The sequence below is a fragment of the Phaenicophaeus curvirostris genome, chromosome 9 (genome assembly GCF_032191515.1).
Source record: "Phaenicophaeus curvirostris isolate KB17595 chromosome 9, BPBGC_Pcur_1.0, whole genome shotgun sequence".
In the NCBI taxonomy this organism is placed as follows: domain Eukaryota; kingdom Metazoa; phylum Chordata; class Aves; order Cuculiformes; family Cuculidae; genus Phaenicophaeus; species Phaenicophaeus curvirostris.
In genome coordinates, this window is record NC_091400.1 from 21,493,100 (window position 1) to 21,518,475 (window position 25,376).

The window sequence follows — 25,376 nt, forward strand, 5'->3', positions numbered from 1 at the left end:
CAGTCTGGAGTTCTGTTTAGTAGTTCTGAGACTTCTCTTTGCATCTATTTCTAAAAATACTTTGATTGTAAAGCTGATTGCTATTTACTTTGTCTTTTTGCTTCTAAGAACTTCCAAAAGCTGTAATCACAGAAGGTCATTAACACAAAATGCTTTCCTGCAACTCTTTTGGGAAGAGAGGTGGCTAAACATTTGAAAATACTAAGTACAAACTTTTTGAAAGAAAACAATAGTGTGAGTTTGAAAGCATTGAGGGGGAGAACAAGTATGGTTACTTTTCTTGTAAAGTCAATGCATTTGACTGTGTGACTAGGGGAAAAAAATCTGCTGGCAGGGAAAAAGGTTGCAGAAAGAAACTGCAGGTTTTCTTACATGCTTCAAGCTATATGCAAATAATTAAGGAAATATGTATAGGTTAGTTTATTTGGACAGTTACATGTTAGCATAGCATTTATATGTAGTTTTACACAGAAAAATTTAATTTAGCCACTATTAGCAAAGATTGTGTTTCTGCGTAGGTTTGATCAGCAGCTGTCCTTGAAAAACTACTATGAATATGGTTATAGCAAGACTATCAGTAAGAGAGGAAGTAGTATGGAGTTTGAGGAGGAGCATCTTAGGTCCTCAGTACTTAAAGCAGCTGGGCTCTTATATTACTCTCTGTAAAGGATTCATGCCATGCCTGTGCCCTGGAAATATGCTGGAAGGACAAGTGAAAGGGCACAGCTAGAGAGACTCCTGAGAATATAGAGGTCTGGAATAGTAGAACATGTGAGACATCCTCCAGTAGTTCCTGTGTGAATCCACACAGCTTCTCAGAAGTATAACTGAATTGTCTTTTTATTGTGCCGGCTGTCACAAGACACAGATTAGCATCCAAACAGCTGTTTCTGAGATTCCCCTACAACTGCCTAAACTAAGTGGCATTGTACTATCCAGGCAGAGTTTACAACTTAGACCTTGTTCAAAAGTGATGTTCCCTGGGGACAATTTAAATTTGAATCACACAAGTGCTTCCTTGCTAGTAGTCTTGAATAGTATGGATCTCATCTTTGAAGAGTTTGTAAAAGGCCATAGTCCTGACTAGCACTAGAATGACTCATCTCTGAGAAACAATCCTGAGAACTGGAACAGGATATCTTTTATTTTTCCTTGGAGGCTTTGTGAAGAATAACTGATGGCAGGTGGATGGGCCTTCTTGGAAAAATAGCCTGGACCTCGCATTTTGTTTTGGTTTTGAGAGGGATGAGAAAAGATAGTTAAAGTCCTAAAGAACATAAATCTTAATTATCTTATTTCTGATTTAAATGCTGATTCAGTCAACAAAAAAGTTGACTACTGTAAGTCAGATCATTTTGTTCTCGAGTGTTGCTGGTGTCCTGTTACTTTTGGGCTGTCCAAGCTTGCAAGGCTTCAGCATATGTGAATTAGTGACCTTCTACTTTTGAGGTTGTTTTGTCTGATTCTTGGAGTTTGTCCTGTGCACGTGTTCTGTTTCAGCCAAAACTGAAATAATGCCAGGATGTTAATTATCCATTTCTGTAAAGCGAGATGAATACATGATAACTAAGAATGGGTCTGGTTAGTCTCATGAATAACTGCATGGTAAGAGGTCTGTGGGTGATTCCCAGTCATCCTTGCCCGAGGAAATTTTTAGGGGGTTATTTCTGCATCTAAAACCAATGCTCGGGGTTTAGCTATGAGATTTTAGAGTCTAGAAAGGAATTTTCAGGTTTGGGGAGATATAGATCTTTGAGATGCAGGTTATAAACTATGGTTATTTGTGCTAAACACTTGGTGAATGTGGTGTCTCTCCGTTTTGCTTTCCAGAGGATTTGGGTGAAGGTCTTACACTTTTTTCTGGGCTGGGCTGACACTGCTTTCCTCATTGCATATCTAAATATGTTTTTCATGGTCAGAAGGGAGTTGGAATCTGTCATACTCCCCATTCAGGAAATTGTTTTGGAGAAAAGCTTCTACCCCAGAAAAAACCTCGACTGAATTGACCAGCAAAAATTCTATGTGTTCACTCCCTAGAAGAAGCAAAAAGTTTGGAGTATTTTGGGTTTTTTTTTCTTTTAATAGGAAGTGGCCAGATCCAACCTAAGCCTTGCAATAATGATACCCCTGTATGTGATTGCTGATATGGAAATAACTGTCTACTGTAATAACAAACTATTTCTCTCTGGGAACCTTTTAGCAACTTAAGCAAGCAATGAAGAGTTTCTCATGGCTGAGGGAGGGTGCCAGGTTCAAAGAGTTGTCTAACAGACTTTGGAAATTTTGTAAAAGCCTTTTACTGGAGTAAGTAAAGTGTCTTGTTTGTGACCTTCCCATCAGAGCCACATATTTCCTGAGAGGGTCACGAAGAATTTCATGTATGGGCTTGAGGTCTGGAAGTATTAGCACCAAATTTTGATTGGGAATTCATTCTGGCTAACAAAGAGAATTTTTCATAGCATCTAGTTGCTTACTTACTAACATACAGCATTCCAGAATGGGGATTTGCCAAATAAAAAAAATTAACATTTTTATATTTTAATTAATCCATAGAACTCATTTTTTTCTCACATGCAAATATTTGAATGTGATTCCCCAGATCTTACGGGACATAACTGTGAGTATGGATACATTGATTTTAATACATTAAAATTAGGAATTGTCTGCACGATCTTTATGTGTGTTTGGAAATAAAGCGCAATTTCAGGCTTACAGAAGCAAAGGCCACATTTTTAACAATGAAGCTGCTCTTTCCATTCTGTGTTGCTTCTGTTGCCCTTTAAGATATTGAGGTGAAGAAATAAAGTAAATTCCATCAGTTAAAAGTAACAAAGATAACACAAACACATAAATCAAGTATAAATACTAGCAGCGCAAGTGAACTGAGGATTTAAAACAATAGTTAGTCTCTAACAGCAGGAGTGGATAAAACTAAAGCAGCGAAATGCCCTTTAATGGTTTTGAATAATCATTGCTATTGTCTAAGTCAGTAAATTTTTAAACACTGAAAACTTGTTACACTCGAATGAGTAGCATCTTTTTTGAGAATCATGCCTTTTACTTTGCATGGACATTGAAATAAATAGGAATGTAGACTTAGAGACTGTCACACCATACTTTAGCAAAATAATTTACTTTATGTGGTCATTGCAGGGTGCAGGTGGTGCACGTTTTTGCTATAAGCTGTGATTTCCAATATTGCAGTGGTTAAGAAATAGTTTAACCTTTGTTTGCTTGTTTGTTTTAATACAGTTTACAATACTGAATATGCATCATTATTACTTAGGTTCTGAGGAATATAGTTAACTTAAAGCCTTATGAACACCAAAATTTAAGGCTATTTTAATGAAAAATGTTATGCTTTACAAGACTTTAAAGCTTCATATGTAAAATACTTGTAACATTGAAGTCTTTAAGTTGTACTTAGTGAAGCATTAAGTCACATTTACCAATTAAGTAATTACTAATATGTTTCTGTGGCAGTCAAAGTATTCATATGCTGGGAGTGAAAGTGAGTTGTTGTGGTTTGACTTTTTTCTTTAAACTCATTTTCCAGTGGACTGAATATATTAGTGATGAATGTGCTGTGAAACTAACTGTTTGTTTCCATGCTGGAAAAGTTTCATGGCTCCAGCAATTGCTAGCCATTTTACCACACAGCATCGATCATTTTGTCAAAGTTTTACTGTTTTGTAGTGAACCACCTAGGAAAGAAAAGAGGAGAAAAGAATGGCAAAACAGCCAAATTCTTTCATTCCATGCCAAAAAACTGACTGAATTTTATCCCTGTTTGCCCTCAGAACAATTAATGTGACATTTTCCCGAATGCCATGCTAAATTTGATTGTCAGTTATTGAAATGTATGTTTAAATCAGCAGCGATGCAGCTCTAAATGCTTTTTTTCATTAATGTCATTGAATCCTTAACCCACAACCTTTGATACATAACAGAATTAGAAAGTCTTCTGGACCACTTGGCTGAAGTTGTGCCCTCACTACAATATCTCAGTTTGCTTGGAAATGTGGCCTGCCCAAATGAACTGGTCTGCGAAGAAAAGGATGAAGATGACTACCAGAGATACAGGTTAGTTTGTTCACTTGTAGATATGATAATGTATAGAATCATTAAGGTTGGAAAAGACATTTAAGACTATCAAGTCCAACCCTTAACCTGGCACTGTGAAGTTCACCACTAAACCGTGTCCCTAAGCACCACATCTACACAGCTTTTAAATACCTCCAGGGATGGTGACTCCACCAATTCCCTGGGCAGCCTCTTCCAATGCATGACAGCCATTTCAGTGCAGAAATTTTTCATGGTATCAAGCTTAAACCTCCCCTGGCACAACTTGAGGCCATTTCCTCTTGTCCTGTCACTTGGGAGAAGAAACCAACACCTACCTCACTACAACCTCCTTTCAGGTGGCTGTAGAGATTGATAAGGTCTCTCCTCAGCTGTGTCTTCTCCTGGCTAAACAAACTCAGCTCCCTCAGTTGCTCTTCACAAGACTTGTTCAGTTTCAAGAAATATTTCAGTGCTCCACAGCACAGGTTTGAGTTGAGGAGGCGTGCTCTGGATTTCCTGGATGTGGGTGCTCAGATGTGCCTTTCCTTCTTTAAGGCCAATGTAAGGAAACATCACTAAGGGTGACAATAAATAAAACAAATAAGAATTCACTACACACAGGTACAAAATTACATTGTATTCTACTAACATTCAATTTTGTGATGAGTTTCTTTGATTATTGATATCAAGGTGCTATTGAAGAACACCAAAAAGTGGTGACTCCTATATTCTGCTGCGTTACTCAGAGCAGTTAGTGTTTTGGTTAAATACCCTCTCCTCCTCCCCTCCCAACTATCTTTATAATGTAATTTCAATGATCTAGATTACACAAAAGGTCATCTGCAAATTAATATGCAAGCCTGCTGACGTACTGCATGTCCAGCTAAATGAAATGCTGCTAAAAATGGCAAGGGTTATTTTTTTAAAAGTTAAAAATACTGTGACTGATGATGGCAGTGAGTATAGATCTAAAACTCTGGGTATGTCTGCTCAAATGACTTAATTTAAATAGTGAGACATTGATTATTAAAAGCAAAAAAACTGTTGGATTTCTATTTTCCTTGCTCACATCTGCTACAAGATTTCAGTCTTTTGTGCTGGCATTTTTCACATTGGCTGAGAATGGCTGACTTTGCAAGTCAGAGCCAAGCAGCTCACACTGACCACCTTGCAGAGCTTGAGCTTACTTTTTATTAGCAGCTCACCCACACTATTCAGAATTATACAATAAATCTCTGATTTTTGTGTTTTTGTAAACCAAACTCTTTTGTCAGAGTTAGTATAAACCAATCTAAAGTGGTGGAGACTCAAAGCAGGTTTATTGCTAAGTGATGTGGATTTGATGCACCAATTTATTCCTCCATAGACTGAACAGCAGCCCTGCTGTTCTGGGTGCTCATAGACTTTGTTCTTTGTTCCAAAATTTGGAGAAGCATTCCTGGGTTATCATCAGGCTTCGATTTTTTTACCAAACGGAGCAGCCTAGATTTAACACAGTATTTTCCCGTTGCTTTCAGAGTTAAGCAGAAGGTGTATGCCTACTATCCAGCTTATGCGAGTCTAATAGTGCTGTCTCTATGTAAATTTATGTGACATTTGCACCAGAGAATTGCTTAAAAAATGAATGATATTTCTACAGTTTACTGTTTTTCACTTTAAGTATGTTTTCTGACAATATGTCTCCTATTAATCATTTAAGCAAAAGTAGTACGTTAAAGGAGCCATTCAGAGGCAAGAACCTATGGTTCATTTAGTGCTGTCTGAAAGAATTCTTTATTGATTGACATCCTCGGTGGTTATGTGATGTAATATTTATAATATGTCACACAGCCATACATCAAAACAAGCATGTCTGTTGTTTCATTTCAATGCAAAAATGTTGATTTCAGGGAGGTCAAGGTAGTTTTAGGTCACGTCGTGGCAAACCACCGTGTCAAAGTGTGGAGGGATTGTATTTATGCATCCGCTGGAAACTGCAATATCGTTTTCATCTTCTTTCCCCTCAGTGTTTAAAAAACCTGGGTTTTTTTTGTTTGTTTGATTTTTTTTTTTCCTTTATAAACTAGGTTAATTAAAGCTGTTGTAAGAAAGAAGAATGGACTTCTGGTTAGTTGAATGATTCATGGTTCTGATGCAGAGTGAAAGCTTCCTGATCCTTTTCCATAATTATTTGTTACATTAGACGAAATGTGTTTGCCAGATGATATTAGAGTCAACCAAAAGCATCCATCCATCTACCTATTCGTCTGTCTATCTGTGTATAAGGGAACATATTCGGCTGCATAGTGGAACTGATTAGAAGTACTCTACTAATTTTACTGTGAGGAGCTAGTTCAGAGTTTTGAACACACATTCTTAAGCATCTTGGCCACAACTTTTCTCTTCCTTCCCCCAAACATACGGATTTAACAGCAGCAAACTCTCCCAGCTGTGAAAAGGTGTTTGTATTTTATTAAATGTATTACTTCAAATTTAAAAGCAAACATTGATAATTACCTATTTCAGCATTTCTGATGGTTTGGAGTAACTTTTTTTCATAAGATTTTTTTTTTATTATTTTTTAAGAAAATTATTTACCACACGTCAGAAGATTGCATTCCAGTGAACCTGAATTGTATAAACATTTTGCTTTACCATAAACTTTAACTGGTTTGGTTTTGTTCTGAACAGGAACTTATTTTTGTAAATTTTTGCAGTGACCACTGGAACCACAGCTTCATTTTTCATTGAGCTTTAATTTCATTCCAACTGAGTTCAATTAGAGTTCATGCTATTTAATTCCCCAACCAGAAAGAGAAAGGTGCTAGGAATCAAAGCTTTACTTAATAGCCTCATTCCAAAAAACAGAAAAGTCCTGTAAAACCCCCAAATCTCAATTTAAAAAATGAGGAAAATCAAACTTTTAAAAACTAACTACATATTATCATAAATACTTGGAAAATAAATAAAATTATGCTTTTTTGACTAGAAGTTACCATCTGTTTTCTCAGGTAATCTCATTGCTATAAATTTCAATATTAAAGCTTTTCCCTAGTTTTTAATTAAGAATAGTTTTTTATACAAAAGCAGTGTGGTGACCTTTTCTCTAAGTTGCTATAATTTTTTAAGAAACATCATACATTTGAGTGGGATGTTTTTCTAGAAAAAAATTATTTTTTTCCATCTCTGTTCTTCCTCCTTACCTTTCAAATGTGTAGGAGAACAAACTGATGAAAACATTTGTGTTTGCTATTGGAATTTTTCTTGGACAGGAAAAGAAAATGGAAAGTTTCCTTGTGCAGTGTTTTTATAAGCAAACTTGTTTGGTTAATTTTAAGTAACTGATGGTTTTTCCATCACCGTAAAATGGCTTTAGTTTTTTTCTGTTAAAAAGCAAAAGAAGTGCTATGAATTCTTACTTTTTATCTTTTTTTATGTTTTGTTCCCCACCCCCCAAGTTTACTGTATTTAGGACATGATATTTTGTAAAGTAGTATCTTGGGGATGAGGGCAAGGGCAAGCATAATATCTAAAAAGCAATGCGGACAGGAATGTTTTAAAAGCTTTTGACTCCAACAGGAAACAAGAAACGCAGAAAAATAGCTTGCAAAACAGTGGGTCCTCTAAAATAACCTATTCTCCAATCTCTACTTTGAAGATTGTATGAAAACAAAGGTCATGACCCAGAGATCAAAGTAACAGAAGTCAACACAGTAATTGCTGGTTGCTTCTCTTGTCCCTGCACTTGGTCAGTCCTTTGGGTGCATTGTTTGCAGTGGAAACTTCAAACGTGGTGTTACTGAACTGTGAAGAATCATCTGGGTCAGAAGGTATTATAAAGCAGTTGCTAATGCTGCAGGTGACCTCACCTATTTTCATTAAAGCGATACGATTGTGAAAGATATGTGCCATGTGTAAAGTTCTCCATGCCTGCTCATTCTTTGCTCCTTATTGACGTTTCCTTGAATGATGCATTCATTAAGTGCTGTTGACATGGAAACAAGGGCAAGTGGAAACAAATGCCTGAGTTTATTTTAAATTAGCTTAAAAGTACATATCCTAGATATGCTATCTCTGTCAGGGGGAGCAAATGGTGATAACCTTATGAAGTCCTCTTAAGATATAACAGCAAGAAAGGAAGTGGATGCATTTTCTATGGATTAACTTTTCAAGCTAAATCAGCTATTCCCATCCCACAGGCTTGATTCTGTGAAACACTGGGTCCTCCTATAGCATTTTCAGTTTCCTTGCAGTTTTGTTTTGTTGTGGTTTTGTTTTGGTTTTTTTGGGCTTTGTTTTGGTGTAGTGTTTTGGGGTTTTTTTAAGTGAGACAGAACCTACTCATCTTTTAAGTAATCTTGTTATTTAATTTGGAAGGTTATATAAATACATATTCAAGAAGTAACAGGAAACTAGAAGCCCTCACTCAGTAACGAAGCTAATGCTAATATACTCGGTCAATATCAATGAATGTAAATGTTGAGGCTCTCTTTAGCGGGAAGGATCAAAGTCTGTGTTACTTCTGTCTGTTGTTTTTGTGCTTCATGAGATGTTTAGCCTATTACATCTCTGATCTATGAAGTTGTGCGAATTCACTGTTTGCATGAGGCCTTGTCATTTCTACAGTAACTGGAGGAAAAAAGGCTACATTTGATAGACATCAAATAGCCACACAGCATCCATCTGAGATTAGCCACTGTAAGGATTTATGAGCAAAAGCTATCATACTGTTTTTGTTCAGCCAAATAAAGTCCATAATTTCCCAATTTGTCTTTAGTAACACAGTAGTTAAGACGTAACTGTAGTTATTGTTACATATATATAGAGATATTTTTCTAATTTGCAGAGTTGCTTGCTGCATTGAAGTAGATCAGAGGATCATGAAGGCTATGAAGATGATCGAGGGCTACAAAGATGATCTGAGGGCTAGAGAACCTCTGCTGTGAGAACAGGCTGAGTGAGTTGGGGTTGTTCAACCTGGAGAAGAGAAGGCTCCGGGCAGACCTTATAGTAGCCTTTCAGCTATGGGAAAGCTGGAGAGGGACTTCTCAGAAGGGCATAGAGTGATAGGATGACAGGGGAATGGCGTTAAATTGGAAGGGGGAAGATGTAGATAACCCATTAGGAAGAAAATCTTCATGATGAGGGTGGTGAGGCGCTGGCACAGGTTGTCTAGAGAAGTTCTAAATGCCTGGATGTGTTTGAGGCCAGGTTGGATGGGGCCTTGAGCAACCTGATCCTGTAGGAGGTGTCCCAGCCTGCAGCACGGATGTTGGAACTGGAGGGGCTTTAAGATCCCTTCCAACCCAAATCGTTCTCTGATTCTATGTTTATTAGAAGAGAGTTGGTACTTCTGAGTGCCTTGGGAACTCCATCACCAAGCAGTGCTGAGGTTGCACAGAGGCTGTGTGGCCCTTGAACATACCTCATGCCAACATCATTCCCTCTGATCTGGAAGGTGTTGGTTTAAGCGTATGACCTGGTGTTCTGAACTCTGAATTGAGGAATTTTTGTTGCAGATGGAAATTCTGCACCCAGCTGCCCTGTGTGGTGGGAATCTGGGTGAGGGTAAGGGTTAAACTTTTTGGTGGTGCAGAAGAAACAATTATAGAAGATAATTTACTTCAGAGCCATAAACATGTTTGCTCAATCGTCCTGAATTTTTGTTTTCATCTCTCCCCATTTGAATGCTGATGTAACTTTGCCAACTTCAGATTATTTATTATTTCTAGTTTACAGTAATGTAACTGAGAGCATAATCAGCCCTTCAGAATTTGAAATAAGTATATTATTTTTATGTTCTGTGATTGTCAAAGAAAGGAAATACAATAGCACAGAAAATAGAGAACAGAAAGTAAACGCTTTCTGAAACAAAGCTTACTGCAGTTGTGATATGGATAGAACTTGTCATTTCTGCATTCTTCTGGGCAAATATTTCTGCATTTTTCTGTGTCAGATTAACTTTGTGTTTAAAATCAAATGTTGATGTGTATAGTTTTATATTCCAGTTTTTGTTAATAAAAATAAATGTGTCTACTGAATCTAGTTCTTACCATAGTCTGTCAATAAAGGTTCAGTGGAAGATTAGACTTCCTCTGAAACTCTGACAAATACAAATTTACTATCCTTTCCTGGTAGTAGTAGGAGAAAGAAAAAAAAAATATAAAATCTCTAGAACTCTTGGATAATGGTAAGGAGCAGGGTATGAGAACTCATTAAAACTGAAGGAATTTTTATGTCTTGAATCTAAACGGCTACTGAAAAAATACATCAGAATGAAATTACACAGTAGCTATTGAATAAAAGTAAGGAGTTGACATAAAAGCTATTTCCACTGGTGTGTTTTGGATCAGGACTGATGCATTTCTTGTCTATGTTTTAATTGATTTGTTCCTTTCTTCTGTGTTTTCTAATAAACATACACACATTTGCTTTGAACCTTTTTTGTTTTACCTCTGAAAATCTCTCCCAACAGTGTGGGAACCATCAGTGATTTTTTGGGAGTGAGGGAATAACTCGATGTCTGTGTTTTAAGTAATGACTTTTCCACAGCAGAGTAGATACACAGAATATACTTGCATGATAACCAGTAGATCTTGTGTTCTGTGTTTGTAAGGCAGAGCTGAGACAACAAGTTTGTGGTATGTTAAAGGCTGTAGAGTGAGTCAGTACTAGAGATAATATTTCTTTATATGTATTTTATATTTCGTATAGATTGTATTTTTTAATAAATAGTGATGGCTGATCTCAAAGTTGTCTTTGTTCTGTCCCTTTCTGAACTCCGATATGCTTCTTCAAAGAGGAGCTTTGCCCCATTGAGCTCTTGCCAATGTCAGTAGCAGCTGAATCCCATACTCACTGCACTCCTTTGCAAATGCCCTCTCAAGCCTGTCCCTCTTTTCCAAAATCTCGACAGGTCTGTGTAAAAACTGTTAAAATAATACTAATCACAAGCAACACTTACAAAGTTGGTAAATGAATTGTTAATCTTTATTGTCATTTTCACTTAACTAAGACTGAAATAACATGAGAAGGGATATTCTTTGGTCTTTTACAATCTCCAAGTGCTCTTGATGTATGTGATGGATATCTGTTATTAGCCCATTTTAATTTGACTCTTGGCACTGGGAGTCAATGGGAGGAGATAATTCTGGACAGAAGATGATGAAACTTTACTTGCACAGTTAATTTCCTTCATCCGTCATGAATCAGAAGATCATTTTACAGGCAGTGATAGATGGTCTCTAAGCACCTTCCAGCGATCTCTGAGTTTTTTCTCTCTCTGGAGCTCACCTTTATTTTCATCACTGAAGATAATAACCTTTTTTCACACCACTGCAAAGATGTTAAAGCAGTCTCAGAGCACATGCAGCAGTGACAAGTTTTGAAATGGTTGGAAAAAAAAAAAGAGAGGAGGGGGCAGGGTCTCTAACCTAAAAAATCCTTTTTGAGCTTAGAATGTAAAATTTAGGTGGATCATTCTTCATTAAACAGCATTCCCTTAACTAGTGATTTTCCAAGTCTAAACCAGGTGCCATGTGTCATGCGATTTATAGCTCCTAGTACCTGCCATAAAGTATTTTATGATGGCTACATTCGGTGTTATTAGTAGCTGTCTTTTTCTGCAGCCATTGGTGTTTGATAATAGTCTTAAAACACCCAAAATTACTTACCTGCAAGCAACGTTCCAGATAGTCCCTGTTGACAGTTTGAATAAGTTTAGTGCCCTTTTGTTGTACTTTACCTTCAAAACAAACTGATTGAACCATCAATAGCTCCTGAAAGCTGACAGAGGCACGTCATCTGCTCTAACCCTCTGATAGCAGGTTATCTGGGGGAGTTAACCTCCCTGCATTGTTAACTGAAATGGTTTATGTACTATGCAACTTTAGGATACTGATGTGATAACCTTAGTAACTAAGTCATACATCACAGTAAAAACATTTTGTGCAGCAAATAACCCTGGATTAAATTTACAAGGGTTGAATTGATACTGTAAAGCGTTCATTCCAGGGCTTTGGTAATCCTTTCCTGTATTTTTTATGGCAAACTTGTGTTACATTTAGGTTGAAGCTGCATCTTCATATTTCTAGCTCAAATATATCCAGGAAGCTTGATGCTTCTCTTCAGCCATTAAATAAAAAAGTATCATATTATCCTTATATATTATAGAATCTTTTTATCCTGTATTTAGTAAAAGGAATATTATGTATTTTGAATCACTTTTTAAAAAAGAATTAATCACTACTATGCCTTTATTCTACCAGGGGACTAAACTTTATGGTACTTAAATTTGCTTTCCCTAAGGAGTACAAGTTGAAAAAAGTCACCCTCTAACCTGTGCCTTGTAATGTAATTTGCTGTTTAATTTACGTGAGTAGGGGTTTTGTTCTTGGAATTGGCACATACTGGTGCTAGTTCTGCTTTTAGAAGCACAGTCAGGGTGGCTTTAAAAATACAAAAATCCATTTGTACCAAGGAATGCTATTAGAATTTTAAACTCTATTGAAATGATTGAGAGACTGACATTTAGGGCTGTGAGCCAAAGGCAGCATAGATGACAGTGCTGTCTTAGGCTGTTGTCTTTTTTGTTGCGGCCTGCTTTTCAATGGCCTATTTCATTCCATCATTAAACATTTGCTGATTTTCTAATACTGATGTTTTCTTCACCTGAATATTCATCTTTTCTTACCCTACACTTAGTGGGTGTCTTTACTCATCTTTAGTTTCACATATCTTCAGTCTCGACATATTGTTTCCTTCTGTACATGTCTCCATTTCAAAGAATCTGTTGTGATCAGAGCTTTTCTGCTGGGAATGCAAGATGGATAGCTTCTCCTCCATAGAAAGATAAGGACCAGCAAAATGCCAGGGAGGACTGGAAGGGCAGCCAGGAAGGCTGGGAGGACTCTGGGAATGTGTCAGTCTCGTGGATCTGTAGTTGTGATTTAATAGATGGTCTTAGGATGTGTTCTGTTTGCTAAAGCGACTCTCTCTTCTCCTAATATCATTGAAGATTCACATTTAAATTGTCTGAGCATTTCAGCACTGAGCATTTTCAGTTCACTTGTTAACAATTTATGAAGCTATTGCCTCAGAGGAAAGGTCTACTTGATGGAAAGGTTTCTTTGCAGCATTAAATTTTGCTTGGTTGTGCAAGGGGAGTCATCTTCGCGTGTTTATCTGGTCTGGAGAACAGTATTATAACTGTTATCTTCTAAACCACATTTTTTGTGTGTGATGTTCTTCTTCAAAATGTTATGTTAATGCAGAGTTTTCTCCTACAACAATTTCTTCCTTCCAGTGTCAAAAGGAATTGGTGTGATTCAGTGGCTCTGTGACTGACTGGAGATTCATGCAGAGCAGCTAGGCATGGGGAGCATCATCCATCACCTTTCTAGCCCCACCAGGAAAAGTCTGGCACTTCTCTCACTTTGTGGTGTCTGCTTCACATTTGGTTGACTAAATGTAAATAGCTGGTTAGGTGTTTTGATTTGCTGTGGTTGTGTGCCTTACTTTGAGCTATAACGTTCTCTCCCTCTGTGAGTGAGGAGCCAATGGTATATTTTTGCGACTAAAACGCTGCTCTACTTTGTTTAAAAGGATAAATAGAACAAGTTTGAATTCTTACCATGTTTTTCAGGAAAATAGCCTCTTCCTGTTTGCTTCATCATTTAATCCTGAGCTGGGGGCTATATGCCATAAGGTCACATTACTTCTCGGGTAGGAGCAAACTCGAATTCTCCTTCAAAATGATGCCTATGTCGCAATATAGTCCTGGAAAGAAGAGACTTTTCAAGACAAAGGATGGTGGTTTAGGATGTGTGAAGGAAGACAAATGATGCTTCTGCCTGATTTGTTGTTCACATGTCTCTAATATTGCTGGTCATTGTGTTTTTAGGAAAATACAGTAAAAATCTGAAGAAGTATTGTCAAATGAATGTTTTCTGGGCATTCCTTCAAAGCAGATAGCTGATAATTTCCTGTGTCTCGGATTGGTTTTCACTGCAACGTGGGATGGAATCTTTAAGATCAGTCAAAAGCCCTTTTTCCATACTGGCAATTCAAAACAATTTCTAATTTATTCTGTTTCTGGGTTCACCTTATACCTTATTATGACTCTTATAAAGATACCATACGTGCCCACAATGATAATTTTCTTATCCATTTGATCCACCTAGTATTAAATTTACAACAAACTTCATTTGAGAGATTAACTTTTTACATAAGCTACATTGCCTGGAAAATGTGAACAGAGAGAGAGAACAAAGGCTATTGCTGTTTGTTGATGTTATTTTTAAGTTATTTAAGTATGCCTTTGTTATTGGATTTTAATTGTGTGCGTTTTGCTCTCTGTCAGGTATTTTGTCCTGCACAAACTGACAAACCTGAAATTTCTTGATGCTCGGAAAGTAACCAGGAGGGAGAGAGAGGAAGCCTTGGTAAGAGGGGCCTTCATGAAAGTGGTTAAGCCCAAGGATGCTAAGGTAGGAGAGCGAATGGAAGTAGTAACAACAGTATGATTCATTAACACTGTTTTACAATAACTCGGAAGCTTGGCTGCATCTTCTGCTGAAGGAACAGACAAAATGAAAGGTCTGGTTAAATGTGGTCAGGCGAGGGACAAAAGCCTTAGTAATTTTTCTGTGGTTTAATATCAAACTTTACCTTTACATCTGGTTAATGGACTGTGGTTATGTTATCAACTTTCTGGTTTCCAACCTCTGTTTCATATAACAAGGTAACTAATATGTGTCACTGAGCTTGAAAGAATATTTTTACCCTGTCTAAAGTTACGCAACAACTGTGTATTATGCTTTGGTGAAAGAATGCGATTCTTCTGATGAATTGTCCCCCGCTTTGTGTGCTAAAACATGAATGTCTGTTGCACGAGCTGTACCTATGGTGTTTGTTGGCTTTAGTAGACCAGCTGATTCTTATTGTATATGATGTTACTTGATGGGGTGTCAATAAGCATTGACAACATCAGAGAGACAATGTCAGTAATCTGAGCTTTTGATACCACTTGCATCAACTCTGGGTGCACTGCTGATGCAACTGGAATGCAAATGGGAATTCTCCACTTTACCTCCCTTTTCCATTGCTGATCAATAGATGGTTCCAGCAATCTGACCTTCACTGTGCTTTGGTGCTGCAGATCTTTCTTAAAACCCTACTCAAGTTTGCAGTCTGCTTGCTTTCTGTTTGCTGGTTTGTTCTTTAAAATATACCATCAATAATTTATTGCAGATTTCCAATAATGCTGAATAATAATGTACAGTTATGGAAATGCACTTTTTGGAAGCATAACAGTGTTGCTAGATAAATGCATTATCACAAGTACAATTGCAGTGCATAACAAATTAATTCAGACTGATTCATTTTTAACTACTAAAATGTTAACAATTTTGATACAAGCACAGCTTTGATATATTGTTTACTGCTGCCGTTAGTTATTTCAGCTTCATATATGTAACAAACAAAATAATTTATTTCTGAGCTGTTGCGGATATCTTATTCGCAGCAAACCATCCCTGCTGAATCTGGCCAAATGCAACAGCTGATATGTGTCAGATATAGCATATGTATGTTGTCTTCTTTTATGATTCTTATCTAATTAATTTTTGAATCTACTGAAATTTTTAATTTTATTAGCAATTAGATTTTTAATTTAAGAGTCTGCTCTTTGAATTTTAACCAACTTAACAGTGTAAGAGAAGGAAAGGAAAAGGATGTTTCTTAAATTTGAAGTTCCTTTTCTGGATGAAACATCTTTTTAATGTGATAACTGAGGGTAAATAACTACACAAATGGAGAGATAACACCTTTATTATTGTATCTTTAATTGAACATTTTGTATATGTGCTGGTTTTGGCTAGGACATAGTTAGTTTTCAAAGTAACTAACATGGGGCTGTGTTTTGAGTTTGTACTGAAAAGAGTTTTGCTGAAACAGGGAGAAAGTGAATTAATTACTTTTTTTGCTTTGCTTGTGTACATGGCTTTGCTTTACACATTAAACTGTCCTTATCTCAGCCCACGAGTTCTCTCACTTTTACTCTTCCAGTTCTTTTCCCTCATCAGACTAGACGGGGACTGAACAAACAGCTGTGTGGTGCTTGGTCACTGGCTGGGGTTAAAACCCAACATTATAGTTTGGGACTATTTACCTACTAAGACTTATGATAAAGCATATATTTATTTCAGCAGATTTACAGAAGGCTCAAGTTTCCTGTTGTTATTGCTACAAATCTGGTGCGAATTACTAATGGTAAAATCGTTGTAAATGCTTTCCATGGTGTGAATTAATGTTTCTTAAGGTGTTATAAAATTACCCTAATCATACAATATTAAATACATATTACGGAAGTGGCTAATTTAAAGTAAATATTAAATTGGATGCAGAACAGAAATGATAAATCTCTTAAAATTGTTGTGATTTGTGCTTGTTTCCTAGGATATTCATGCTTATTGTATGCATGCATGCAAATTCTTTTTGTCTGAGAACTGAGTCCTCTCTGCATATTTGTTTTCAGATGCAGATATATATATGTTTAGCTTTTTATAGCTATACTCAGACCATAAAAAGCAGTGTTCCTCTATATGTTACAAAGATGATGTGCACAATAACTGTACATTCCAATTCTAGCATTTGTTATATAGATAATTCATAATGCTTTTTTATTCCTCAGCCTTCAGGTTTCCTGAATGTTGTGCTTTTTCTGTGTGTTCATCAATTCCCCTCCCATATATATATATACACGTATATGTATTTGACCAGCATCAGCCAAATTTCAGACAGCTGGTGGGAATGTATTCTAAGCTTTCTGAAACTGGAGATGAATACACTTTGAGCTAAACTAAGAAGAAGATGGCAGCACATCCAGTACTGGTCATCAGAGAAACTCCATAAGAAGCTGGCTTACTCTGATAAAAGACCATGCTGATTTCCCTTCCCCAAAAGGCAGTAGCCACTGTGTCAGCCTATGCTGAGCAGGTTTAGGGAGGAGTGAATTCTGCCCCTCTACTCCGCTCTTGTGAGATCTCACCTCGAGCCATGTGTTAAGTTCTGGAGCCCTCAGCACAGGAAAGACATGGATCTGTTGGAGCAAATCCAGAGGAGGCAAGAGGTGATCTTGGGGCTGGAGCACCTCTGCTACGAGGACAGACTAGGAGAGCTGGGGTTGTTCAGCCTGGAGAAGAAAAGACTTCAGGGAGACGTCAGAGCAGCTTCCAGTGCTGAAAGAGGTTCCAGAAAAGCTGAGGAAGGGGCTTTTGATCAGGGAATGGAGGACCAGGATGAGGGGGGATGGTTTTCAGCTGGAATTTCTTCTCAAGAAGAAATGTTTTCCTGGGAGTGTGGGGAGGCCCTGGCCCAGTTTGCCCAGAGAAGTAGTGGCTGCCCCATTTCTGGAGTCGTTCAAGGCTAGCTTGGATGGGGCTTGGAGCAACCTGATCCAGTTGGAGGTGTCCCTACCCATGGCAGGCGGTTGGAACTGGATGGGCTTTGAGGACCTTTCCAAGTTAAACCATTCACTGGTTCTGTGATTCTATGTTTGCCAGGAATGGAGCTGGAGTGTCGAAATCCCAAGTTAGGTGGTGTTTTTTCCCCACTGTGACAAGTGTGAGATGGTGTGGCTTATTCAGCATAAAAAGCAGACTGATGATCTAAAGAGGCTGTGATGTGGGGAGTTGTTTTCATTTTAGTCTTGACATGAAATACTTGGGAAAGCAAAATACCCCACCAAGAAAAAATACACAAAATGAGAATAAAAGCGAGAAATTTCCATCTGACTAGCTTGTGTTTATTCAAATGCAGAAGTATCTAGCAATCACCAGTCATCACTAAGCCATAAATATTTTATTTTGTATAAATTTTTTTACTTTCATTTTTCCCTGTTTTTTCTTTTTTTTAATAGAACACTGCACTTTCTTGTGCTTTGCTTCATTTCATCCTTTGTTTATAATGTATCTGTTTGCTGTGACTGTCTTACGGAAAGATGCAGTCATTTATTAGAAAACAGCTTCATGTTACAATGCAGCCTTCCATCTCGCTCTGTAAGTGAGCTCAACTTCATTATTCTGTGATGTTTATGTTTGCTTTTGTCAAAATATTGAACATCATATCATGCCTGATTTTAATAAAGATTGGGTAAGCCTGGCTGGCTAAGAGGCATTGAGCCAGATGAGGAAGCTGTGTTTAATGACCAGACCATGACCTCATTTCACTGGCATTAAGTGTAGATCAAAGTGGAAGACTTCTGTCCAGTGTGAAGTGTGTTTCTGGGCATGACAGCATTTCACATCAGAAAGACTGCTCAAGAATACGACAGTCAACAGTGCTTAATTATGTCTCAGCTTTGTAATTATTCATTCCTGCCTTTACAAAGAGGAGAGTTTTCATTTCTTGACATGATTATTTGAAACCGTACCCTCCTTTGGTTTATAGGGATATGAATTGTACTTCCAACTGTTTCATCTTTAAAACTTAGAGATGCCAAACAGAATGTGGTCTAAGAATACGTTTTAAGGATCTGCATATTTATGATGCATATGATATAAACAAACAGAATGAAATTATGATGTATCAAAGCATGTCGTAATTTCATATTTTGAAGGTCTGTGTTCATGATCATTTAATCTAGATGACAAAATGTGTATAAACCATTTTATCTTAAGTATGTTGCCATGAATAAATACACAGTCATAGGTCTCTTTAAATATAAATTTAATTGCTTTATACTAGGTCAGTGCACTTGCTTTTAGAAAATCCGTCTGTCTCCCAGTATTTTGCAACCTCTCTGCCCAACAATTATTTTCTAGCTTGCTCCATTTTAAGGTTAATATTTTTATCAGTTTAATTTATAGTGGCAAAGGAAGCAGTGTTCTTTTGGTCCCATGTAAGAATCCTGCAGATTATAGGATCATATTATCAGTGAATGTACGCAAGTATGTTTCCAAGTAATTGACTTCATGTTACGTGGAGTTATTCTGCTCTCTTGCTACTGTACCCAAGAGCATCTTGTCCACTGCATACAAAAGAAACTGTACAACAAATGATGGCAGTATAGCTGTTTTGAATTCCTACACCCCACCTCCCCACCCCCCCCAGCCCCCATGCATTGTTTTCATCACAAGTTATAATTATAATCCCTGACACAGGATTTGTTCTCTGTGGAACTAGGTTGGAGACACTTAAGCAGAAAGGCAAGTCAAATATCTGCGTTTCATGTAATGAGTGTATGTGATTCTTGTCACCCTGTTACTTGGGGGGTAGAGGGATGTTTATTTTATTATGATAGGAAGAGTAAATATTTAGGCAGTATGACTTAAGAAGTAAGATAAACTAAAATCTAAGGTGTGGCTTTGAGATTATTGTCAGTATTCTTGTGTTAAAGCTCATAGGAAAAAGTGGCCGATTCTGTACATGCTTTTCAAATTCTGTTAAAATTGGGTGAGGCAGAATCACAGAATCACAGAATAACCAGGTTGGAAGAGACCCACCGGATCACCGAGTCCAACCGTGAGTGATAAGGAGTGATTTTCAGGAATTTTGTCCTTATATGGCAGCAATCCTATTTTTCTTAAATAGAATCATAGAGTCACAGAATGGTTTGGGTTGGAAAGGACCCTAAAATTCATCCAGTTCTGCCTCCCCTTCCATGGTCAGGTATATTCTGCCTGCCTCCAGAATCTGGAGGAGTCTCTTAAGGCCAGTCAGTAAATAGTTGCTTTCAATGTCCCGGCAATGGCAGGTACGTTAAAGCAAACTGTAAGGCAGGCTTTCAGAAAGAGCAACCGACAGAGGGAAGAGAAGGGTCAGTATCCAAAGAGGAGGCAAAGACAAGTAGGAAAATAAAGTGGAAGATGGGAATCTGAGTGACAAAGAGCCTGGAAAATAAGAAGCTTGCTTGCAATGCTTCAGTTAAGCTGCAAGTTAAGACATTTAAAGGGAGTTGATTGGTTGTTTCCTGTATTTTGTGTCTTCATGTATGACAGCTCACATGGTTAGAGAGAAAGAACCTCAGTCAGTAAATAAGAGAAAAGCAGTGAGTTTAAGCAGCAGGGACTAAGCTGCAAGTATGCAGCTGCTGCAATAGCAAAGGGATGTATTCTTTGCTCAGCCTGCTGTAATTCCAGGTGTCAGGAAGGAAAAGTAGGCACGTGTGGGTCATATGTGTGTTAGGGTAGAGGGAAAGACTCTTCTTCATTGTTTGTTCTGGTGATCGTAATTCTTGAAGAACTGGTACCTATTTAGTTCTTTGGGAAGGTTTTGTGTGGACTGCATTTCAGTATCTTATTGTTATTGAAGATAGAATGCAAAAAGCAATGTCTCTTTCCTAAAATGATTCCTTTTTAAAAAAAGTCTGATTGTCACAAAGCCAGTATCCTTTTAGCCATTAATGATCCCAGTGCACTTTTCACATTGGAAGGGTTGTTACTCCTGGAGCCCTGGCCTGATTCCAACTCAGGTAATTACATTCTGTCTCCATGGACTTCTCCACAGTCTCAATTTACGAAGGCATTCTTCTCCACCTTCTGCCCTAAACTGTTATGTAGTGTTGCAGTGTGCTAGTTAACCAGCTGCTACCTTGCACCTGAAAGGTGTCTGTCTTTCAGTAGCGGTGAGCAAATGGATCCCTTTGTAAGACTTACTTAATATTTGTAAAGTGCTTGGAGGTTCTCTGATGAATGGCAATAGGTGCTGTATATCATTAACACATCCATTTAACTGAAGAAGCTCGCATGACAACTTGTTTATCGCTGCTTTTATGTTCCCCCCTCTCTGCCCCCTGTTTGTGGGTTCAGAACTATTGAAACTTCACTTGTGAGATGCTGCAAGCCTGTGGTCTGATTTGTTTAACTGAATACCCATGAAATGAATAATTAGAAGTCACATTCTATAGATTATTACAGTTGTCACTGCGTCTCTGTGCACTCCTCTTTTTCAGTAGTCTCTTCTCTTGTTGGTGTATCTTAGGATCTAAATTGCTTAAAGCTTCCCCCAGTGTTTACAGAGTAAATTGTATTTTGTGGTATTTTTCTATTTCTTGGCTGTAAATTTCCCTCCTAATTCCTCTTACCTTTTCCCCCTCTTCTTGATTCTTAGGGAATGTGGAAGCTGAACAGCAAGTATGGATTTGGAGCATTTTTTCAGATCTTTGTTATTCAAATGACTATTCTTTTTTTTTTCTTTTTTGCCTTGGAATACAACTTTCCATCATTAACGTAAAACTTTCAAGAAACTTTCTTTCATGATGTAGATGACAGTTTTGTGGTAGTGAAGTTTCTGTATTCAGACCAAAGAAGTAAATACATAAGAAAATGAGGGTCTTCAGCGTGTCGTTTCCTGCACATTGATATTCCCCTAGTATTCTTTGGGTTAGTTTGCCATTAGCAAAATGGTTTTGATTGTGCAATGGCATTTTTAATGCTTATGATAATGCAATAGTCCTTGATTCTACAGAAGTGTTTTTTTTTTTTTTATCTTCCATGTGTTTCCTTTTGACATCAGGAAGATCATGGTCAAAACCAATGCTGTACAGTGATCTGCAGGTTATGAGTTCAGGTGTGAAGACCTAAATTGTATTGGGGGGGATAAAGGACTATGTCTTTGTCATATGAAATGTGATGCAAGCAAATCATAAAGCATCTTATTGTGAAATAAATGCTAGATTGTTTTTAGTGTTATCATAGTCAAATTAGATGCATGGAACAAAAGAGGGAGGTAAAATGAATGTACCTGGTACATGCTAGTACTCCTAATCAGTTTGGAAACAATGCAAGTGCCTAAAAATAGTAGTCTAATGCCATTTCAGATAGCCTAAAGTATAGTGCAGGTCCCTGTAGGGGTGGCAGATGAGTATGTATGGGAGGTGCAGGAGTTTGGCCAAGCCCAGATATGTAAGGTAGCTAAAATGGCAGAAGAAGCTTGTGTTTAAGCAGCTGAATCCTGCCTTTCCTGTCATGCTAAAAGAGAGACCATGTGCTGCAAAATATTGTCAAAGCATTATCATAGCCCTGCTCTGTGCTAATGTCAGCCAGAGCATGGTCCAAGAGGCATATAGGTCTGGTAGTGATGAAGTCATCTCTTAAAAGCCTTTAGTCTATCAGTCATTAACTCTTCATTAATGACTAAGAACATGATCAATTTGTATTTCAGGAAAATACAAATTTATTATTATTTCACTAGTTACTTCAGGAAAGAGAGTTAATAATTTGTTTTCAGAGAAGGACTAATACTTCTTCCCTTTTCTCCACCCCTCCCTGAAATGGATAGACCAAAGGGATGTTTTGTAAGAAATCTTGAACTTATTTTACTTAATGAGTTTCTGAAACTGCTCCTTTTGTCAAAGAAAAAGGACATAGCACAGTTTCATCTGCCCCTTTAAAATCATATTCATAGAATCACAGAATGATTTGGGTTGGAAGGGACCTCAAAGCTCATCCAGTTCCACCCCCTGCCATGGGCAGGGGCACCTCCCACTGGATCAGGGTGCTCCAAGCACCATCCAGCCTCGCCCTGAACACCTCCAGGAATGGGGCAGCCATGACTGCTCTGGGCAACCTGAGCCACTGCCTCCCCACCCTCGAAGGAAAACATTTCTTCCTAATATTTCCTAATATTCCTAATATTCTAACATATCTTCCTAATAACCATGGAGATTCTGGTTCCAGTGTCCTCAATGATCTTCTCTGGTAGATAAAGGAAATAACAACCATGTTTTAAAACTGGCAGTGCTTTGAGTCCTGTGCTGTGAAGGATCTGTTCTGGGGCTAGGGTTTCTTGTGACTTTAGAAGGCAGGGAATTTGTCCTTAAGTTACATGCATTTAACTTTTAAGCGTGTTTAAGGTATGCTTCAGTTCTAAGGTATAGAATGTCATTATATCAGGGTGCCAAGTTAATGCATGTGCATTGTCATTTCTCTTTCACTGTTGGTGTGGCTTGAAAACCTTGGGCATTCTTTCTTGCATGAGAACCTGTGGGATGTTTACTTAATGATTCAATTACCATTGCCTTTGTGTTTCCAATTTATGTGCTTGAAGCAGAGGGAGATGAAGTTTTCTGATGTGTCAATGCAGCAAACTATCCAATGTGCCTTATTCTGCTAAGTTGCGTTAGGAAATGTATAATTTTGGTTAAAATAAGAAGTAAATTTGGGATTGAGAAATTAAGACCTTTTTCTTTCTTCCCACATTGTAAGACTAAATATACAACTTTGTTCACATAACGGTTACAAACAGTTCACTGTGTAGGCCAAATTCTCGCTAATGCAGTAAAATTAAGAAATAATATGCTTTGAAAGTGATTTATGAGTGTGGTTAAACTGCCAGATTTACAAAGAAATAGTTCAGATCTTGGGAAGCCTCAGGAGTCACGTCAAAAATGAATTTGACCATGATTTAAACTGCTACTTTTCTTACATGACATTTAATATGTGTACTTTGGAGGCCCATATGTCTTTAATAAAATAGCATTAAGTTTTAAATATGATATGAATGCAGTCAGTTTCTAAATTCATAACCTTTTCCACAACTCCAAAATGCTAACCAATAAGGGAGTCGTGCATGCAATAAAACATAAACCTTAGAAAATAGGTTTTTATTAGAATGGTTAGACAGTTGGCAGCTGTATCGTAATGTATAAATGCATGCAGTGAATGTGGGTGTATCAGGCTTTGTTTACGCTGTAAGCAACTGGGACCAGACAACTAATTATAACTGAGGACCAGAGGTCAGGAAAAGTAGATCTTGTCCAGTGAACACATGCTTGCTAGAGGAACCTTATAATGCTACGAAAAGTAATTCATGAAATAAAAAACTTGCTTTTGTGCTTCTCAGTTGTCTTTGAGATATAATGTTCATTAGGGAGTCATAGGTTTTAAGACTATTCTGAATTTCTAAGTATTGCAAAAAGACAAGCACAGTTTACAGAGGATTTCAACACTGGCCAAAAGAGACCAGTGTTTTGTGAAAACAGAAATGCAAGAGTCTGCTCTGTGCTGAAGTTTATGCTCAGTAGCAAAAGAATGTGAAGGTATTTTGAGGGGTAATTCTCTGTGATCTTAATTTTTTTTAAAGAATGTATTTTAAAGATTAGCTTCTGAAATAAACACATCAAACCCAGCTTTCTGGATAGCTTTTATTCAGAACAACAGACTCCAGTTTGCTTGCCGAGTTGCCCGTTTATTCACTGTGCTTAGAACGGTGCTGCCAGCCCGATCCCATATTCTAGGTAGTCTGACATTCTAATGGAAGCTATTGAAATGGCGTGGGAGTTGGGAAAGACAGATTTTCTGTGTACTCTTCAGATTCTGTGGGGGTGGGGGATAAAAACTTGATTGTGGTATGCTTGTTCCTCCCAAATGCTTTCAGTGATTTGATTTCTGGTTAGTGTGGTTCTAGAAAAATGGCAAAAAGTAAATTAAAACAGTCTGCTTTGTGATGTATTACAAAGCATATATTCAAATGCTAATCTGTCGTCCTCCAGAATTATGGGTCCCCTAGAGCATCCAGAAAATTATTAACAGCATGTAATCCAGCTCAGTGTGAATGCATCTTTACTCCGTTAGCCAAATCTTTACATAATACAAATCATTCTACCTATAAAAGCACAAATATGTTATTGTTCTCAACAGGCAATGTAATGCAGCTATAGGGAGGAGAATAAGAGAAAAGAAGATTACAAGCTAGCTGATTATGCTTTTATTTCTCTTAAATCTCAAGCATTGCCCTGTGGTTGTACTTGTTTAAAGATCATAAACAACTGTGCTATCTGTGTGATTTGGGAAGTAAATCAGCCTAAATATGAAATTTCAATGGGAGTAGTTTTTAGGGGATTTGATACATTTATCACTAATACTCATTTTGCCCCAGAAGTGGGGCTGAACGTGTATTCTTTTTTTCCTTAGAATTCTTTTGAGTGGTTAAGTTTTGCTATACGAAGCTCATTTGTATTTTCCACCTAGTTGTGCAGCTTTAGCTGTGGAAGAGCTATTAAAGTTAATTATTTTCTGGAGGGCTTTTATCAAAAGGATTATTAGTGTGAATACATACAGGAAGTACGTGAATGAGAAAGAAAAAGGTTCTATTGAAATAATACACAACTATCTCCAGTCATGCTGTGGTGTTAGGATCCTCCTCCAGTGGTAGTAGGTGAGGGTCACTGGGTTTAACTGGAAATACTTGTAAGGAAGGAGGTGGATCTGTTCTAGCATTAATGTGCAGATTGGGGTTGGTTTTAACCATGGCATTCTGTTCCCTCTCCACAGCTATTATTTTGCCACCATGCTGAATCTTGTGACCCTTACTGAAGGTTTTGTATCTATCTG

The 25,376-nt window shown here is 37.6% G+C and overlaps 1 protein-coding gene across 1 annotated transcript in view; it reads left to right on the plus strand.

Moving 5' to 3' along the window:
* Positions 1–25,376, plus strand: part of LRMDA (leucine rich melanocyte differentiation associated) — a 607,298-nt gene that overhangs the window by 341,839 nt on the left and 240,083 nt on the right. Inside the window, exons 4-5 of the mRNA XM_069863479.1 lie at positions 3,944–4,083; positions 14,405–14,531. Of these exons, the coding sequence (XP_069719580.1) occupies positions 3,944–4,083; positions 14,405–14,531 (267 nt within the window). The remainder of the gene's footprint in view (positions 1–3,943; positions 4,084–14,404; positions 14,532–25,376) is intronic.